Below are 20,000 nucleotides of genomic sequence, written 5' to 3'. Positions count from 1 at the left end.
AATAAAAAATGTATTTGACCCGCAGATAGACATCAGGGAGCAGAGCTACACACTCATGACTCTAATGCTGTCTGGATAACAAGTGCAATGTGAATAACATTATGTGGAGAGATGTTGATTTAACGAATTAAAAACAATCAGTTGTGCAAATCTGTCCTCATACAGAGATTCATAACCGGCAGTGGGCTTAAACGCTGATATGACGATGCCTTCCGCCTCTCGCTTTACTTTCACTCAACCTTTCGTTCTGCTGCAGAGACAACATCAAGGTAGTCTGTGAGATCTTAACAGTGTGACATTCAACCTGCCTTTCACAAACAAGCTTGTGCAGAAGATGAGATTTCCATTGATTTAGTGGTTAGCATAATGGAATGGCACACATCTCCAAAGCAATCCCACAAAGTTATTACATGCAGCCGGTGTATTGACTCTGGTTGTTTATTACGAAAGAGGCTGACTGGTGTCTCACCAGCAGTCGTTTGACAATAAACAGGTGAAGCGCTACTTCTGCTGTGTGGCATTCTGCTCAGCAAGAACCGAAATAGTCCAAAATGTCATTCATCCAGGGCACAGAATAAGGCAGCAGGCAGACCCTTTTATCAAAGCTCGGAAACAATTGTATCTGCCGTGCACTGAGCTACTCCACATGGTGATACCTGACAGACGGCTTTGATACCACAGTCGTCTCAACCTGGTAATTCGTTGTGATCAAAGCTCCAGCATCACAAGACACCGAGGCACTATGCTGCACATAAAGATGAAGCACTCAAAGGCTCTATCACGCAATCAAGTATATTGACCGCTACCTTTACTGGCGTCGCTTAACGGCCGAGTCTCAACAGTGGCACAATAAAGGATGCACTGTTTCTGTGTTACTGGATCTAACAGATTGGGAATCAATGAATCACGAGGCTTGCAGGACTTATGAGCAGCTCCGGTACGAATGGCGCAGATGCATTTTTTACTGTGTCCATAGAAAGGCAGGGCGATACATCTTGAACAAAGCTCACGGGGAAAATCGAATATTAAGACATGTTTGATCGAATACCTCGATATCAATGTTGAGACGGTGTCGTAGGTTTGACTATTGGTGCTTTCACAAAATAATTACGAGATGAGATTTTTGATGATACCACCTAACCCTGATCATCAATAATGTCAGAGTGGGTAAATGCAGAGAATAAAACAGTCTGGTAAGTTCAGAAAGTTACATCACTTTACTGTAATGTAGAATTTAAAACCAGGAAGAGACTACACTTATTCCATATCACGATATCTAAAATCTAAAACAATATCTAGTCTAATATCACGATGTCAATCATCGATATCTTGCCCAGCTTTAGATTCAAGACACGCTGGACTAAAGAGCTTTCTTGGCCACATACGTTTCTTCTCCCATTGACTTATGAAATATATGGGGGTTGTGTTCAAGAGGAAGTATTCCGACACACACTGATGTCTAAAACTGTCAGACGGTGTTTGTTTAGAGCTTTATCCTACCAGTGCTGCTCATTTTCACTGACGAGGATGAGCAACTTGAAAGAGGTTGGGAGTGGAGGCTGTAAATTTAGTAATTCTTCACTCAACAGATACTCATCAAGATAGCTGTGATCTATAGCTAAATGATTTGTTTTGCCGCTGTATCGCAGTGGCGGGTCATTAAACTTTTACAGCCGACGCACAAATGTGTTAAAGCCAGCGCCGGGGGTGAGAGGTCATCAAAGCGATGCCTGAGCTGGAGGAGGAGAGGTGTCCGAGTTGCCGAGGGAGGCGGTGTGGAAGCCTGCGATGTATTCCAATGTGTAATCAAATAACCTGGAAAACGGCTCCCGCTAATGAAGTGTAATACCACTGGGCTCATTCTGAAGCTCATTTGCATGCAAACTGCAACCGTGTTGCTGAAACTCGGCTCCTCCAGTACACCGGCCAACACTGCACCATATGGTTATAATGATGATGAAATAAATTAGAAACAATGCAGATACCTCCAGAGTTAATTAGCAAGGCTTCGATCATGACGAGTAAACAAAGACGTCAACGTGTACATTTAGCAAGAAGAGATATTTGTGAGTGTGACAATCTTCAGATGGGGTGGATGAAATATGGTAACAAAGGTATAATTAGGTGTTATGTATTTCTTTTCATATCCAGTGCCTATGTTGCAGCTTGCCAGCCTCTGGTTCCACACCAGTGGCGTTTCTTCTCTGTGTAAAAGACTTTAGTGGTGAACGGAGCTTCCGCTCTACGGTTCAGTGCTCTGTAGTCTGCTGTTCGGCTGCTGATAGGGAGTAACACTTCCCTCTTCCCCTCCTCTCTCCTCTCTCCTCTCTCCTCTGTTTCCTCTTGATGCTCTGGTTTGGTGGCAGTAGGAAACACTGCGGCTCCTCTCCTCTACTGTCTCTCTCCTTGCCTGCCCTCTGACCTCTACTACCTTCACCTCCTTTGCTCTCTCCTCCCCTCCTTTCCTCTCCTGTCTCCTCCCCTCCGTCTCAGGGTTAGGGTGTAACTCTCCGCCGTCGTCTATATATCTGCCTTGGCCTACTTCAGTATTTTTGGACACTACATAGTGCTCACTGCCAGCACCGCCGCTGTGGGAGAGACGTGCATTATTAAAGCCTCGCTCGGTCGCTCTCTCTCTCCGGTGTTCTCTTGTTCTCTCTTTTCTTTCTGGGTGCAACTCGTAGCAGCACGCGTGTTTGTGTCCATTGTGTCTACATAACATTCCTCCAACGATCTGACATTTGTGAGCTGGAAGACGTTCTTTCCTTCTTCTCTTTTTTTTAATGTGTACTCTGCTCCTCTCTCACATTTCCACCTACCAGCCTCTCTTTCTCTCCTCAGAAGCACGAGCTGTTGCTGAGAGCCTCAGTCAACTGTCTAAGCTCCCTGCTGGGCTTCCTCCAGAGGAAGAGTCCCACTGCAGGTACCAGACAGGGAGACAGATTGGGAGTGAGGGAGTGTGGGTAATCTGTGTATGTGTGCATGTGGGGGGAGAGATGAAAGAGCATGTGTATGTGCGCTAGTATTCTCAGGTATTATTCTATCTACATCTCATGATATCGCTATCTTCAGCACTGTAGCATGCACGTTTGTTTTTGTTTTTTTACACGCCTGCTGTATGTCATTAACCATAAACCATTTTCAGTAAATGTACCAACAAATTAGATCTGAGTTCGGCATTCCTAACTTTTTTTTCTCCCTCTGGGCGTGTTTTCGGCGTGTTAGAAAAGTACATGGCGTGTCAGCCGTGGAGTCGATTCCTCGTCCACTGCCTGCTCAGCTCAGGAGAGAGCTCCCGTCTGCACCCTGCCACTCTCAGACTCATCACAATTGTGAGAGGTTTTACACACACACACACACACACACACACACACACACACACACAAAACTCAAATCAAGTATAATTTATTGGGCATGGTTCTGAGCAGTAATACATATTTGATATTAATATAAAAAGTTAATGAAGGTAAAGAAAACATAAAAGTGGTCGGGTGTTTGGATCGCATGAGTAATGAGAGTGAATATAGTACAGTTTTATGGAGGTTGACAGTGTGCAACACATGGAAATTATAGAGATATTACCATATTTTGTGTTGTGAACTGAAGCTGTAACCCGTCACATCCAAATGACATGAGATATGAGAAATATTATAGTATAATATATATACTAATAATACATTGTCCAACAAAAGTAGTTTTCATCACGTGCCTATTTAAGAAAAAAATATTTGAGGATTGATGTCGGCCTCTGCACCTTTCCCACATATTTGCAAAATTCAAACAGATTAAATAGTCCTTTTGCTAAGCCCCGCCCCCCACTGCTACTCCATAAAGCTGTCAGAGCTACCATGGAGCCCACACTGTCACTAACTGCACTCCCTGAATAGATATTATCCAATTCTTTAAAAAAAAATGAAGCAGACAGAAGGGTCTACAATATCTGTTTGAAGGATATATCCAAAACCAAAAAAACTGAAAATGACAAAAATATCTCCAATGCTGCACTATGATTGGCCAGTCTGCATTCAAGGGCGGGACTTAGCGAATGGTCAATTGACAATATCCCATCACTTCAAAAGAACAACACGTCACCTTGATTCTTGATGCTTTCCTCTGTCTTCATTTCTACGCTCCTCTTCTACTGTTTTACTTTTCTCACTCCGCCCACTGTAATTCTCCCATGTGTGTTAATGACTACATCTCTGCATGGCTGTGCACTCGTGTCCTCTGCAGCTCCTGCAGCACGGCAGTACTTCAGTGCTGTGGGAGCCTGACCTGCTGCAGGTGATGGAGGCGGTGGAGAGGAGGGGGCGGGAGGTGCTCGGTGAGGAAGCGGCTCAGGCCCTGAAGCTGCTCCTCTCACAGGTACACACACACACACACACACACACACACACACGCACAGAAGAAGTGATGGACACACTCACAGCGCAGTTACCCATAAATATCTACATTCCTTGAATAAATGAATTAGAAAATAAATCAAGTTCAAACAAAGCTCAGTAACGGTTGGGTTCACGCTGGGTTTATAATACTTTGCGTTTTTTCTGGTCCTGCTGTTCCTCACAGAAAATAAATGTTTATTTTTTATGCAAATAAATTACCCGAATTTTTGCACAGAAGGACTGCAATAACAAAGTGCCAATTTACAACAGTAGCCTCAGTGTGGCTCATACTTCAGTCACACAGCAGTGACAGGGAAATGGTTGATGGGGGGGGGTGCAAAGTGTAAGGTCAGAGGTCACCATAGGGGATGTAGCTCAGTGGTGCTCTTATCTGCTCTAGGCCTTTTGTCTGGTCTGTAGTCTGGAGCTGAGGACTCCTCAAAATCAAAACTATCTCGCCTGACTTGGTCACATCTCACACGCACATTCTGGCACTTTGCTCTCTCCACATCCCTCTTCCAACCGTCATCAAAGGAGCTAAATTCCCAAATTAGAGCATTATTACAGCCGCAAACAACTATTTGCTGAGCAGAGAAGGAAGTCACTGCGTGTTGTAATCCGGGCTTCTCTGCGCTTTGTGTACGTAGCGATCCGGCCGCACATGTTGGGTGCACATTTTATTTGTGTCCGGACCAATCAGTGCACCGTGATACTGTGGTGCTCTTGGGATGCCACACACGGTGGAGAAATACTCGCGCAAGATAACTTTTGCTTTAATCTTGGATATTTGACTCTGGGCCCTGTGATCATTGATTAATAATTTACACAAGAAATACAAAATAGAATAAATCAGCACTCCTAATAGCTAACGAAAGGTTCAAGAAAAGCAAAACAAACAAAAGGCTCTCCTGAATAATCTGTTTCATTGTAATAGACTTTTATATTTCTATGTTGATACGGCCTTAGCTTGCGTCTTGGTGTACATTCTTTCTCTCTTTCGTTATATTGTGATTATTCCAAACTGAGCCCGAGTATGACCAAGACGTCCATTGGACCCAAGCGGCTGGTTAGCTGTGAGGCTTTCAAGGAATAAATACAGAACTGCAATCTCACTCAGTAGAGGTTTAATTGCTGCGGGTCATTTGTTTGAAGATGATTGCACACAGCCTGGTGTTGGATGTAAACACTACCACCCACAGATGTTAAAGGGGTTGTGTCAGTCTAAAGCTTCGGCTTGGTGAATTATTAATTGAAACAGTTCTTTATAGGTTAATCTGCACTATTCTGTAGTGGTTGTTCATATCCATCAAAGGTTAACTTTGATTTTACATGGAAACAACAAATGAATTAAAAAGTGACACTGAAACTCACTGTAGGACATCGTACCAAAAAAGGGCAAACAGAGAATATCTATAAATCATTTTGTCCCTCAGTTGGGTTTCTGCTCTGCTCAGTTGTGATCGCAGCATTAACTCGTGATCGGCGTCACTCGTCCAGATTGTCCCCAGAAGAAACACTGTATTGTGTGAGCTGGCTTCAGATGCAAGTGTTCCCTGTGAAGATCCTGTTTCAGCACGGATTGAACACGATGAACTATGTCCTCGTCGTTACCCTTGTTAGCTTTGCGGCGAGCGCACAAAGCCCATCTGGGGTTCTGCTTCGAGACGTTCTAAAACACAGAAGGAGCAGCAGCCACATCAGATTGCTTCGCTCCAATTTGGCATCGCATGTTAGGACCAGAAGCACATTTAGCATTCTGAAAGTAGCTCAGAGTCAGAGGAGTGACAGAATGATGGCAGGAACCGCAGCTCCCAGTGCAGCGAGCGCCAGGCAATCATAAACTGTGTGAGTGGGAGCGCATGTGTCTGTTCGCTCGTGTAGGTGTGTGTGTGTGTGTGTGTGTGTGTGTGTGTGCGTGTCTACGACATCGATGCAGTTTAGGGGAGACAGGGTTCAATGTGGCAGACTACTCTTAACAGTCGCTAGACAGTAAGAGTTTACTCCCCTAACATCTCCTCTGCTCCAATCTGTCACACGAACCAAAAAGAAACAACCATTGAACTCTGTCCATAAGCTCTGTTGATCTGTCTGTGGACCAGAGGGAGCTCTCTGTGCACATCTGGCAGTGATCCGGTGTCACTGTCTCGCTTCCTCCCGATGACTTGTGACATAACTGTCAACTGAGAGTGTGTGTGTGTGTGTGTGTGTGTGTGTGTGTGTGTGTGTGTGTGTGTGTGTGTGTGTGTGTCTCATGCACGCACACAATATGATACAAGCAAGCATGTGTGTGTGCATGCGTGCATCATTTGCTTCTGCAGCTTGAGCCCATGGCTATTTCCGGTCCTCCATTCAGACTGCGCTTGTGTCTCTAACTATGTGTCTATATGATCCGGGGTGATGGTTGCGCCGCATGCTAAGTCAGCTTGTCAGATAGGAGCCGGTCTGAGGGGAGAGTCCCTTCTCATAGTTTCTAATGCTTGCAGACTTCTAATGCCTTCCCTCAGACCTCTGTTGCGCAGCGCTCTTTCTATCGCTTTCATTATTTCGTACACAGCCTGACCTTTCGCTCGCTCGCCTTTTCTGTTTCTCCTCCAATTCTTTCTTATTCTCTTCTTCTTTTTTCGCTCTCCAAATTGTTCTCACCTCACCAACTCCTCTCCATTCACCTCTATTTCCCCTTTTGCTCTTTTCAGTTACCGGAACAAGTTGCTGAGAAATAACAGCTTTAACTTTCAGTGCAGCGTCTATTCTCTCTCTCTGGAAACTTCTTAAAGTTCCAGATTGTTCTTATTCTCCAGTAATGCAGAGAATGACGATGATGATAGTTTGGTGACAATATAATGTTGGTCCTTTAATAACAATACTCTGCTGTAGCGCACAACAACATTGTGTTTATACGGTTATAATTATGCTGTATTTCCTGTGACAACTGACGTTAATAGTTTTGTTTTTGCAGTCGAAGCTTTCTGTCATGCTCACTTATTTAGCACTCGGCAAATCCCAGATGTGTGCGTGCGTGCGTGTGTGTGTGTGTGTGTGAGAGAGAGAGAGAGAGAGAGAGAGAGAGAGAGAGTCTCCCTCTGAAGAGTTTGCCTTTTGTCAGCCTTGCCTATGTATTTAGTTTTTTCAAAGGTGCAGTACACGGGGTTCAGAACATTAATATAGGGCCGAGCAACAGTTTTCTGTGTAAAGATATAGTGGAGTGTGTTCTGACATTGCTTTTAGTGCACGTGCGTGTATGAGGGCGCGCCCCACTCTGCTCTCATACGCTGGTTACAGCTGATAACGGCGTCCTGAACAACTGTGTCATTGCAGAGGCGTAGTACCCTCCCTCCGGTTTCCCCCTCAGGTAAACACTTTTAGCTCTATCAGCACTTTTTGCTGTAGTTTACAGGAAAAGCCGTCGCCATGTTGAGAGCGGTTGACAAAATCAAAATGCTCCCAATCTCGTATATATGAGCTGCGTAGGATAAGAAGGACTTTTCCCTCTGATTCAGACGTTCAACTTTCTCTTTCCTCTCGTCTCCCTCCTCACTGCCTATCAACCTTTTAGTCCCAGTATTGGCATGATGTCCCGTGCTCTTTCTGTTCATCTCTCCCTTCTCCTCAATGTTCCTTCCTCGTAATGCGGCTCGTCCCCCCCCCCCCCCCCCCCCCCCCCTCCCTTTTTGTCATTTAACAAAGTAAAATTCTTCTTTCGCTCATTCAGATCCAGAGCATCGTGCTGCAGCCGCCGCTCACAGAGGAGCAGAAGCAGAGAGCGAGCGCTGCGATGGAGTCGCTCGGCCTGCAGACGCCAAGCGAGAGCTGCAGCCCCAGTCCGCCCGGCAACGTCCTGTATCCCTTTACCTGAAGTGAAACACAAACATGAACACCTGTGAACACAACACACACATGCTGACGATGTCGCTCCCTCAAACATCAATCTGTCGTGTTGTACAGCATAGAGTCGTTACTGTATTTCAGTCAGAGTCAGTACTTGAAGGCTCGTCTACATCTGTCGTGCTGATTGACTCTCACACACATTCTTCCATTCAGCCACACACACTCTCTAGTATATGTCTGTTCAGCTTGATCTTAGCTTTATTGGCTTCTGTCTTGCAAAAACAATATTGTCACATCACATTCATTGTAGATAAATAACTGAAACAGTGGCTGGATACAAAAAATACTCATTCAAAAATATTTTAGGCACTTCAGGTGTCTTTTAGTTCCTTTCTGCTTCCTAAACTCCTTGACTGTTGTCCTCAGGCGTGTTGGAGACGTGTCCATCTGTCTGTCTGACTTCACAGTGAAAGCAGGCTCATGTTCCAGCAAACTGACATAATAATGGCTGACATTGTTACGCCATCATGTTGCCAATTTCATTGTTCACGTATTGTTACCTACGTTCACTAGAAACCTCGTGTGTTTTCCCGTTGGGCTCTTAAAGCAGCACACGTCTCAGTGAGATCATTTACTGCATGTATTTTGAAAGGATTTGAAGTTATCAAAAGTTTGCAGTTTTGTGCAACGCCGTTACCGTGGCGTCTTTATTCATTAAAGATCAAAAACCCATTTGTTTCTTTATTATAGGCCTACACCTGTAACCGTGCTACTTTTTATATGATATAACACCTTTACGCACACGATGTACCAGTCTCTACCACACTGAGCCACCCACAGGACACAATCAGACGGAGAGAGAGCTCATTAAGTGTGTGTGGTCGAGTGTGTGGTTGACTCAATTGAAATGATTCATGCGATCCTCAGAAGTAATTGAGAAGATTTAACTATAATGTCCACTGATGATGATCTTTGGATTAGGTTTCAGGTACTCCAGGAATAAAATAGAAGTAGTTGTTGGTACTAAAGTAAAACTCCGTATTATTTGGTAGTGGTGACAGGACACGTGTTCATTTAATTCAAAGACAAATCAAATAAGAAGTTCCTTCTTGAAAATCACACCACAGAGTTCACACCACCAAACAAACTCTTTTTTTTTTTTCTACCATTTCACTGCAAATATGATCATTAGCATCTCAGAGGAATCACCTACAAAGGGGGGAAAAAAATCACGAGGGAAACGGAACGCACCCCACGCTCTGGTGGCGTCTCTCTCTAAATCCTCCGTGCGGAAACAACATCCTCCTCCTCGGTTAGCGCCCGCTGGCTGTCATTCGTCCGAGGCGAGCCAGCCGGTGCGATCGTGTCGCTGGCGGAGTGGAGCAGCGGGAGCCCGCATGTAAATGAACACCTCCACCTCCGTGTTACTGTCACCCGAGGATCCACGGGGACACGTCGACTGTCCCGTCCGTTTCATCCGCGAGCTGACCTTAAACGTCTCGTGTGGAGATACTAAAAAACAAGAAGGTTAATCAGCACTATACTTTGGAGCAAACGCCGTTCGCCTAATCGCCGCCGTTTCTCGCTACAACACGGTGAGTGATCCGCGAGTTTTCGTGGCTGTGTTGGGCAACGCTTGATCTTGTTTGATCACCTGAATCGGCCGCCGGACGATGAATCGTTCGGGGCGCGCACATCTGCGATGACGGGCGGAATCGATTTTTGTCGAGGAGCGACTTCAAAATACTTGTTCAATTCCCTAAAAGCGCTCCCCTCGAGGAAGCCTCGTATGAATAATTGTGATGTAGTATTGCGGAGTTGACGTAGTTCACTGACAGATGGGGTCTTACGCCACAGCTTCATACTAAACGCGTTATTACTGGCTCGAAATGAAGTGAATTAACTCGTTATTGCTCGCGGAGAGTCGCGCGGCTGTAGGGATCGCGGGTCAGGGAGGGGTTCGCGCAATCAACGAAGCAATCCGTAATTGATGGGCCACATGACGGTCTTTATCCAGGCTCTGCCATCACCATCACCATCACTATTACGCATGTCCGTGGCCGTGCCTCTGCATGAATGATAACAGGCAGAGAGATGATGTGTCAGTCCTTGAACCTCAAACCTCCCACAGCAGGCTGGCAGCCTGAGGGGGATCTGGATCCACTGCTGCTGCACACCCAGCTGTCTGATAAGCATCTCGCCTTCTCCATCCTCTCAGAAGTCTCCTTCTCCTCCAGGGCTACGTTTGCCTCTTGAAGTTGAAGTCAGAGTTGGTTGCTTAACAGTTTGGACCGTTTCCTGCTTTGTATCGGAAGATCATTTTCAGATTGTCCTGCGGGATTAGAGAGAAAATTGCAGATATTGCACCGCATAGTAGAATATCTGATGCGTGTTTTCACACCGCAGGGAGTTCTGAGTGGAGCTGTGTATCTTCACGGGTGTGCAGTGGGATAAGACATGCGAGCCCACTTATCTGACAGAGCTGGAACCGGGGTCTCCCACACAGGAACTCTGCCACCAGTGGGTTGTTGTTTGGCAGAGCAGGAAAAATAATAAATCTACGTGGGTTTACACGCCTCCAGATCTCCCCGCGGCGAACACACCTCACCCCGACTTGAGGGCCACATTGACGGACCGAATCTGTCCCAGGCCCTCCCACCATGTGGACGCTGGCCATCAGTGGGTCAGCTGGAGGGAAATCCACCCAAAGCACGCTCCTCGCTGAAGAGCAGCTGTGTTGTCCGTCCTACAATATGCTCGCTGGGCTGATGTGTGTACGCGCTGCTGTACGCCTCGAGCAAGAAAAGGTGTTGTTGCTGTTATGACCACAGGCAGAAATCATGTTATGTTCGTGTGTCACTTCTCCCCAAGCAGCCCAGCGTAAGAATCAAGGAGCGCTTGGTTTCTACATTAGCGCGTGTCACAGTGAGGTGTAATCTGACCTCAAAACCTGAGTGCTTTCCCGGTAGGTGACTTGGATTCCCTGAAATGACCGTCCTGTATAATCAGTGTGGCCTGCTTGCAGTTAATGGATGCATTCAGACTCTCATTCCTGTGCCGCTCATGCCACATTAGAGACGATTGATCCGCTCCTAATGTCCATCTTCCGCTGCTCCTTAAAAGTCTCAGCGCTTTGCCCAATCGCACGGAAAACCGTCAGCTATGTGTTGACTGCATTAAATTGTGCTGTTGGCGAAAACCTTTTTTTTTTAAATTCATTTTTTTGCCCATAAATATCTGTCAGAGCTGCATGGAGGCTCACAGGACCATCAAATAACTGGCCGAGCCGAGGCCACTGGAAGGGACTAAGGTGCCCTTTTTTCTCTTGGCTGTTATCTAGAAATATGGAGGCTTTCGACCGGCACTTAAGGATATTTAGTGCTGCATTTCTCAGAAAGCTGGGAGGCTACCCAAAAGATGTTCTCAGAGCGCACAAATTGGCCTTAATCGAACATTGTCCTCACTCAGCTGTCTTTGGGAACACTTGTTTCTGCTGACTCTGTAAGAACAAATAAGTTCTTTTGCTGTTTAATTTTTAATTAGGAGACACAGAGACCACCACTCCATAACCAAAGAAGTTGCAGCAAAAAAAAACAACAACAGGAGTTTGTTGCCTCTTTTTAACACTCGCATTGGTAGAAACATATCTTGAGATCAGCTGTCAGATTAGAGTCTTTGGTTGGTCTGTGCTGTAAAAGCAAAGCAGTCATGAAACAGGAGGAGGCTGTAGTAGGATCCCCGTTATCAGCACTCTGTGGAGGGATGGTGTGTGTGTGTGTGTGTGTCCAGGAGCATTATGCTCTTCCTCCTCTGATTTAAGTGAGAATCACTCTCAATTAACATTCACACCCGAGACGTTCGCTCACTTCCTACTAGTCCTTCAGGCTCGAGAGTCGGCAGCCGTGTGCTTGTAAAGATTAATTCTGTCGGTGCGAAATCAAGTCCCGGGCGCTGATTATCCTCCTGCACAGGCTCCATCTATCTCACACTTTCTCTGCTATCTGTGACTCTTTAAGTTTTACCGCTGTGTTTGAGCAGAGGTACGGGCGAATGAAATATTCACCAGGAAAGCTGTTTCCTGTTTCCTGCATTCAATTCTGTGAATTACATCTTGTAACTTTTTATCAACATTGTCCTCCAGTTCCTTCTGTTTTTCCTTCTAATGTTTTCTTAAAAATAATATGGCTCTCATCAAATTTTCATTTGATGAGGCGCTATTTTTAACTGTTGTATTTATCTTCTCACACCGCCTTCTCAAATGTGTAAAAAAAAAAAAAAAGGCCTCTGAGGGAAAGGAAGTTGCAACTGGATGACAAATGTTGGGTACGACCACGGCTTTGGATACAGAGACAGGGGGAGGAGAGAGAGAGAGAGAGAGAGAGAGAGAGAGAGAGAGAGAGAGAGAGAGAGAGAGAGAGAGAGAGAGAGAGAGAGAGAGAGAGAGAGAGAGAGATCCTCTCGGGGATTATGCAAGTGCCAGACATCAGATGTGTCTTTTTAAAAACGCAGCATAAGGAGCTCCTCTTCACATTGACCACTTATCCCCAGCATGTCTCCCTATCTCTCGTATATATTCCACAAGTATCACAAGAGAGACGGAGCCGTTCTAGCAGCTTCGGAAAGGAAGGAAAAAAACGTCTTTGTGAATAAGAGAAGTATTTTGAGATGAAAGTGAAGTCTCTGTATCAAAAGAAAACGTGTTCAGTCAAAGAATTCTGTTCTTGAGTTGTACAGATCTACGAATCTCTTAGTGTGTGCTCAGCGTTTAGATGTTCAACAGCGCGATGTACATCTCATGGCTTGTCGTCATCATTTTCTTTTTTTTTCTTTTTCAGGAGAGAGAGCCTCTCTGCCGACCATGCGGAGTGTGTGTGCGCTGGTCCTGGCGCTCGCCGCCGCCGCCCTCTGCTCGGCGGAATCGGACACGCACAGACTGAGACACGACTCCAACCTGGACATCTGTATCCTTGTGTGTGTGTGTGTGTGTGTGTGTGTGTGTGTGTTTAATGTGCCAGAGCATGCATGAGCATATATGTGAGTCACGCCCCATGTGGAAAGTGTGTGTCCTCCTGAGCTCCTCTTATTAGACAAGCGGCTGTTTGAGACCAAGAGGAAAGATCAACTGAACGCTTTGAAGAACCTGGTGGAGCTGAACGACATCAACCAGCAGTACAAGATCATAGACATCATGCTTAAAGGACTCTTCAAGGTAGTGTGTGTGTGTGTGTGTGTGTGTGTTTGTGTGTGTGTGTGTGTGTGTGTGTGTGTGTGTGTGTGCGTGTGCGTGCACTCGCATAGTCTGTGGGCAGCAGCGAAATCAAGCGCAGACGAGGCCACTAGTATAAAAAATAAAGCAACACAGCAACAGTTTCTTCAAAGAGCCCGAGCGTCTTGGTCTTGTGCTCTCAGCAGATTGAAGGACGAAGAGGTTCGCAGCGCGACAGAGAATCAAAAGCTCCGCATCACATTCATCAGCATGTTTTCCTCTCATTCTTTTGAATGTTAATTCGGACTCGGGCCTCTCGGAACTCTGCTTTACAGCGCGCCTCGTTCTCCCAGAGGACGCTTATCTGTGCGTCTGCGCGCCTCTCAAGGACAACTAGCGTAGTCAACCTTCAGTGGCTCCAAGACATTGTCAGCATTTCTGTCTGTCTGCGTGTGTGTGTGTGTGTGTGTGTGTGTGTGTGTGTGTGTGTGTGTGTGTGTGTGTGTGTGTGTGTGTGTGTGTGTGTGTGTGCGCTTTCATGACGGGAATACATTTGTCTCTTAGTTCTTAACTACTTTTCCCCCCTGAATTACAACAGCATTTAAATCCCCTGCTCATAGTGTAAAGTAACTACGCCTGGCTTTATTTTTTGGATTCCTAAGGTGTTGGAGGACTCGAGACAGATCCTGGTTACGGCCAACATGCAGCCCGATGACCCTTTCCCAATGGACGATAAGATCAAAGAAGGTCTGATTCACTTTCACTCCTCAGCTGTTTCATTTTATTTTTCCCAATGTCTTTTTCTTTTGCTCTACTTACATGAGCCACTTTTATTTAGCAGCCTCACCGTTGTGTGTCTTTCACACTCCGTTTCTGTCTCCAACACCTCTGACTGGTTTGTCACCCGTTCCTCGTCTCACTCCGCCTTTCTTTCATCTTTATCCCCCTTTGGTGCCAATAATATCATCTGTAACATCTCCCCCTATTTCTCCCGCTTATTCACCGACACCACCTATTTGAGTGTTCCCTGAACTAGATCAGCCATCGTTTGAGCTGCGCTCTTCCCTTTTTGTTCTATTTATCAGCATGCCCTGTGTGTTTTGGCAGCACACACACATATATAGCATCAAAATGTTCCTCCCCCTGTCTTATTTCTTTTAATTGACCCGTTTCTCTCTGCAGCTTATTCCCACGTGGTGGAGAACACGGCGTTCTTTGGCGACGTGGCGTTGCGTTTCCCCCGGATTGTCCACCACTACTACGACCGGAACACCGACTGGGACGGTCTGCTGCGCTGGGGCCTGAATTTCTGTAACCAGACGGGGGTTTTCACGGGAGGAGCCCACCAACATGTCCTCACCCTCGTAAGACTACATCGCCAACCCTGTTCGTGTTGTTTTTGACTGTGAGATCACCGTTCTGCAGAGCTAAACAGAAAGAGAGTGTTGCTTAGACAACGCTGCTGGAAAATGCAAACTCAGACCACATTAAAGGGGCTAGAATAAGTCCCAACATGGAGGCTGATTCAGTTTAGTTTATTTTTACAGTTTGAATCCTGAGCAAAATGCTGATTACGCTTCCTTGTTGTGAAGTCTAGATGCAGAACGCCATATAAGGGCATGATGAAATGAGCCAGGGAGAACATGGAAACAGTTCAAAGCTGTACAGCACAGGGTGGTATGGATGTGGAGCTTGCAGTGTAATCTGCAGTCATGTGGGTGCACAGCACATCCTCAGTGTCTGCCATCGCCGCTAAATGTGTCATTTGTCATCAAATTTGTCCCGATGGATTGCGGCCTTTTTGAAAACTCAAAAGAGCAAAGCAGATGAAATGTCATTCTCCGAGCGGGTTAATGAACTAAACTCTGGCAGGATTAATCTGTGACCTTAGCCATGTGCCAAGAGGATTATATTGTGGATTAATTCTGAGGCTGGGAGCAGCGGCAGCAGTGCCTCAGTAACCCCACCATTAGTTTAGTTCGCTTCTGATCCCCGACTCCAGGGGTACTCAGCTTGCCATGGAGCCAGTTAATGAACAAACATCAATAATATTCATCAGATAAAATGTATATGGTGCTCCGGTTTCCTCCCACCACCAAAGCATGTATGTATGGCACTATTTATTTTATAAACAAGCTCTTTTAGTCTATTTTAATGATTTTTTTACTTACATTAACAGTAGAAAAAATTGCCGTTGATTCAAAGATGGGCATAACTGCTCTCCTCTCTGTTTCATGTAGCTCATAGCGTCTAAAGCTGACATGAGAAAACGATCAGATAAGATATAGTACTCCGAAGAAATACTGATTTTTTTTCTGCTGCTGCAGAGTAAGTGATGTCACGGTGTCTCATTTTCATTCCTTATCTCTTTTGAATCAATGATGATGTGAACCTCTCCTCTTCTTTTCCTCATTCGTTGACGCTGCTCATCTCTCAAGATGTCACAGGAGCTGGGAATAACGGAGAAATCCCCAGACTTTATAAACCCGTACCGCACGGAGAGAGACGACGTAAGTGTGATGCATGTTTTCCCACAGCCTGCCTCTCTTAATGGTCCTTTAACAGTCAGGCGACCGTCAAGTTACCACCAGGAACAATAGTAACACAGACAGATCTTTACATTATCACGCTGGTTTTAGAAAAACAGAGCCTCACATAGCCTCCATGGAAAAATCCATCTCTCTAACCCTGACTCGTCTGCTTCAGGTGCTTCACACCGCCGAGGCGTTCCAGAAGATCCTGAGGGAGGAGGAGAAGAGGAGGAGGAAAGAAGAGAAGAGGAAAGAAATAAGGAAAGGCCCTCGCATCTCCCGCTCTCGCACCGAGCTATAGCGCTGCACCGCGGCGCTTGTGGAGAGCAGAGGAGGAGACGAGGAAGGAAGGAGCATACGCACAGTCCACAAGAGGTGGCTTGACTTGTAGACTCCGGGGACGACAGTGAAGGAAATAAAAGCTGTCATCACTTGTAAAAACAAAAAAAAAGAAAAGAAAAAAAAACAGGTGCTCTGTTGAACACAAGAGAGGAACCCTCGAGGTTACACAAAAAAAAGTAACGTGGAGGTGTCAGTGTATGGCAACGGTGTGAATTGCTGTACATCTACGGGGATTTATAATTGGAAAATGTAACGTTGTATAGGAGGTAAAGACGTCTCTGGAATAGGAGTTGATAAGGGAAGCTCATTTTTGATAACTTATGGAATATAATTAATTTCAGTATAATCTTTAAAAAAAAAAAAACCTACAAAACCCCACTGTATTGTGTCTGGTCTAGAGTTAATGTGTCTAAAACCCATATGCTTCGAAATACGTGTGTTTGCCAAATCTAAATTTGTCCTCTCCTCATTCCATTTGGCCCGTTTGTGGTTAGGTTGAGCTTGAATTGATGGAATACGGTTTAGTTTTTGTTCCTTCAAAGAGATTTGTGGGATATTGTTTGTAAGTTGGCAGATTTCTGTTCTTATTGCTGCTCAAAGGAGGACACATTTTATGTTTTGTTTGCTTGAAGGACAGTATTCTTTCATTCGTTTGTTTTCATATCTTTTTGAATATCATTTTGTTAATTTGATCACCATCAAATGGATCATCAGTGAATTCGTTTTTTTCATATTTGTCTCATTTTAGTGACCTTTAGTTAAGAAGAATTATGTTATCCTGTTGCAAATATCCATCAGCCAGAATTACAGGATGAGCTTTTTTATTCTTCTTTTTCTGTTTATCATTGCTGGAAATTAACATATTTTAATGGTTTAGATTCATGGAATTGAGATTGATGTAATTTTGAAATTGTATTAAGACTGTTATAAAACTATATGTATATTCAGAGAAAGAATATCATTGCTGCAGAATGAACAAGCCATTTTGTTATCAAATTTAATGAAATAAAGTGACTCTGATATGTACAAAACAACATGTATTTCATATCACCACTGTGTGTGTGTGTGTGTGTGTGTGTGTGTGTGTGTGTGTGTGTGTGTGTGTGTGTGTGTGTGTGTGTGTGTGTGTGTGTGTGTGTGTGTGTGTGTGTGTGTGTGTGTGTGTGTGTGTGTGTGTGTGTGTCTCACAGCTAGTTGTACAGATCAGCCAACAGAGGGCGGGCCGTCACCAAACTGACTAAAGTCCAATGTTTATGTTTGGGGCTGAACAGCTGAACCCAACGTGAAACTGTAGCGTTAGCTACACGGAGAGGAAAACTAAGTTAAAGCTGGAATGGAGAGACGAAACGAACTCTGTTAGTCAAACTGAGGAGTGTCTAATAACGTGCACTCTGGTAACATACCGTTTGTCTCGTCATGTCGTTACAGTTGCTGTTTTCGTCCTAAATTAGCAGCTAGCTAAGGCTAGCTTGTTTAGCTTTTGGCTGTTTGACATTTGTTTACGTTAGCTAGCTAGCGTTAGCTTGATAATGCATAGCAGGGGCTACAGCGGTGCGTTTTGGATTAAAGGTGATCTTTGCATTTGATTTCTGATTTTGGTTTCAAGGTTTGTTATCATTTTGTTATTAAGTTATAAACATAACTACGCACCTAGTGGGTAGCGCTAACGCTAGCTGTTAGCTAACCTATTCAGTTGAAACGTTTTGTTTCTGTCCAGACTCTTCTCGTCCTTTTAACACGAAACGAGGCTTGTATTGTCTTCGTTAGCTCATGTTATTGCAGTGAGACTATCAAAATTAAATAGTCTCAGTCTACAGTCTCAGTAAGTGACAGACACTCTGTTGTGCTGTTTTCCCACCAGGGTCTTAGGAAGAGAAAAAGGAACCAGTTGATATGGAGGGTGAGAAGGAAGGAGAAGCCGCTGGCACCAGATGGACTGAAGAACTCAGGCTGGTCCTCATTGGAAAGACGGGTTCTGGCAAGAGTGCGTCTGGAAACACCATCCTGGGCCGGAGGCAGTTCCTGTCACAGATCAGCGCCAGCTCTGTCACCCAGATTTGCCAGCTTGGGAGCGCTGAGCTTGCTGAGGAGGAGGAGGATGGCCAGACTGTCCCACAGAGCAGGACGAGGAGAGTCACGGTGGTTGACATGCCGGGGTTTGGGGACACTCACCTGAGCGAGGAGCAGATCCACGCAGAGGTAGCCAAATGTGTGTCTCTCTCTGCCCCTGGGCCACACGCTTTCCTCCTGGTGGTGCCGATAGGACGGTATACAGACCATGAGAACCAGGCGGCCTGCGAGTTGACCAAGATATTTGGGGAGGATGCACTCCGTCACCACACGGTGGTTCTTTTCACCAGAGGTGATGACCTGGAGGGCATAGGGATCGAGGATTACCTGGGGGAGACTGCACCTGCTGGGCTTAAGGCTTTGATTGACAGGTGTGGGGGCAGGTACCATGTACTTAACAACAAAAACCCCAGTTACTCAGTGCAGGTTAAAGAACTCCTAATGAAGGTGGACAAGATGGCGAAGCAGACTAGAGAAGGGTTTTATACCAATGCCATGTTTTTAGAAGCAGAGGCGGCGATCAGGGAGGAGCAGAGAAGGATGCTGAGGGAGCGAGGGCCAGCAGAGGGGGAAGAACTTGCAAAACGAAGAAAGTGCGACTTGGAGTGTAGCAGAGCGGAGAGCACCGATAGAGGATCACAAGGGGTCAGGAGGAGGGAGTTGGAGAGAGGAGAGGATGAGGATTTTAGGGTGGAGAGGTGGACAGACGAGAGCAGAGGCAGCGCCTTCAGCTTCCTGAGAGACGGAGCTGAACGTTGTAGGGACCAGTTCAGAGGCAGGCGCAGGGCCGTGAGCAGGTCTGTCCATTCGTCCCTGAGTCGCGTGAGGAGGGAGGCCGCGCTGTCTGCTAAGGTGCTGGAGAGAGTGAAGATCCTGGTGGCTGCTGGAGCCACGGGCATGGCGGTGGGGGCGGTGTTTGGGGCAGCAGCCCCTTTGGCAGCTGCGGCCGGGGCGTCTCTCGTGGGGAACTCGATGGGTTTTGCTGCGAGTCAGTTCGCTGGGATGTCTGTAGCGGGAGGCACAGGTGTGGGGAAAGCCGTGGGGGCCATAGTGGCGGCAGCCTCGGGGAAAACTGCAGTGGCTCTGGGGGCAGCGACAGGTGGACTTTTGGGGGGTTCCGTCGGAGCCATCGCCGGTGCTGAAGCCGCCAGTCTTGGGGAGGGTGCTCTGGAGGCCCTGGGGCAGGTTAGTGTCATCGGGGCCTCCGCAGTGGGAGTGGCAGCAGGTGTGGGAGGCACCATGGGAGCTGGGGCTGCTTTAAGCGCGGCCCTGGAGGGAGCAGCTTTCAGCACGGCAGCCCTCGGTGGAGCTGAAACTGCATCAGCAGGAGTAGCCAATGCCGCCGTAGCTCAGAGCAGTTTAGCCTCAGCGGCGGGGCAGCAGGCAGTGGCCGCTGTAGGAGGTGTAGCTGCAGGTACTGGGACTCCTCAGTGTGCTGCAGCCTTAGCTCAGGAGATGGCTGCGAACGTCCCGCTGGCTGCCGGGTCTCCCGGCGTTCTGTGTGGCCTAACAGGGCCCAGTGCGGCATCAGCGGCCAGCAGGGTGGCGTCAGATCCCTGGGGCACCGTGGCCGTATCGACACGCATCCTGACCGCGGTGGCTGAGATAGGCAAGGCCGCAGTAGGCATCGCCTTGGCCGGT

At 46.4% G+C, this 20,000-nt stretch overlaps 3 protein-coding genes across 5 annotated transcripts in view; all 3 read left to right on the top strand.

The window, feature by feature from the left end:
* The window catches only part of LOC137878375 (meiosis inhibitor protein 1), a 50,663-nt gene extending 41,339 nt beyond the window's left edge, over window positions 1–9,324 (top strand). For both annotated transcript variants that reach the window (XM_068718666.1, XM_068718665.1), the window contains exons 28-32: window positions 2,842–2,923; window positions 3,226–3,332; window positions 4,234–4,365; window positions 8,095–8,222; window positions 8,637–9,324. In XM_068718666.1, coding sequence (XP_068574767.1) covers window positions 2,842–2,923; window positions 3,226–3,332; window positions 4,234–4,365; window positions 8,095–8,222; window positions 8,637–8,712 — 525 coding nt within the window. In that variant the 3' untranslated portion in view covers window positions 8,713–9,324. The remainder of the gene's footprint in view (window positions 1–2,841; window positions 2,924–3,225; window positions 3,333–4,233; window positions 4,366–8,094; window positions 8,223–8,636) is intronic.
* Window positions 9,325–9,543: 219 nt separating this feature from the next.
* On the top strand, window positions 9,544–17,314 carry ccdc134 (coiled-coil domain containing 134). The gene is made up of 7 exons (XM_068718380.1): window positions 9,544–9,805; window positions 13,046–13,171; window positions 13,298–13,419; window positions 14,079–14,163; window positions 14,599–14,780; window positions 15,855–15,926; window positions 16,123–17,314. The coding sequence occupies exons 2-7, from the start codon at window positions 13,069–13,071 to the stop codon at window positions 16,246–16,248; spliced, it is 690 nt and encodes a 229-aa protein (XP_068574481.1). The 5' UTR covers window positions 9,544–9,805; window positions 13,046–13,068; the 3' UTR covers window positions 16,249–17,314.
* Window positions 17,315–17,369: 55 nt separating this feature from the next.
* LOC137878193 (uncharacterized) overlaps window positions 17,370–20,000 on the top strand; it is a 3,546-nt gene continuing 915 nt past the window's right edge. Inside the window, exons 1-2 of one of the 2 annotated variants that reach the window (XM_068718379.1) lie at window positions 17,370–17,644; window positions 18,151–20,000. The exon at window positions 18,151–20,000 is cut by the window's right edge and continues 915 nt beyond it. In XM_068718379.1, coding sequence (XP_068574480.1) covers window positions 18,183–20,000 — 1,818 coding nt within the window. In that variant the 5' untranslated portion in view covers window positions 17,370–17,644; window positions 18,151–18,182. Of the gene's footprint in view, window positions 17,684–18,150 lie in introns of both variants that reach the window. The other variant, XM_068718378.1, reaches the window with a different exon arrangement.

This window comes from Cebidichthys violaceus, unplaced genomic scaffold (assembly GCF_023349555.1).
Source record: "Cebidichthys violaceus isolate CVI_PGR_0920_01 unplaced genomic scaffold, fCebVio1.0.p SCAF_23, whole genome shotgun sequence".
In the NCBI taxonomy this organism is placed as follows: Eukaryota; Metazoa; Chordata; class Actinopteri; order Perciformes; family Stichaeidae; genus Cebidichthys; species Cebidichthys violaceus.
This window is presented reverse-complemented; position numbering and strand designations above follow the sequence as displayed.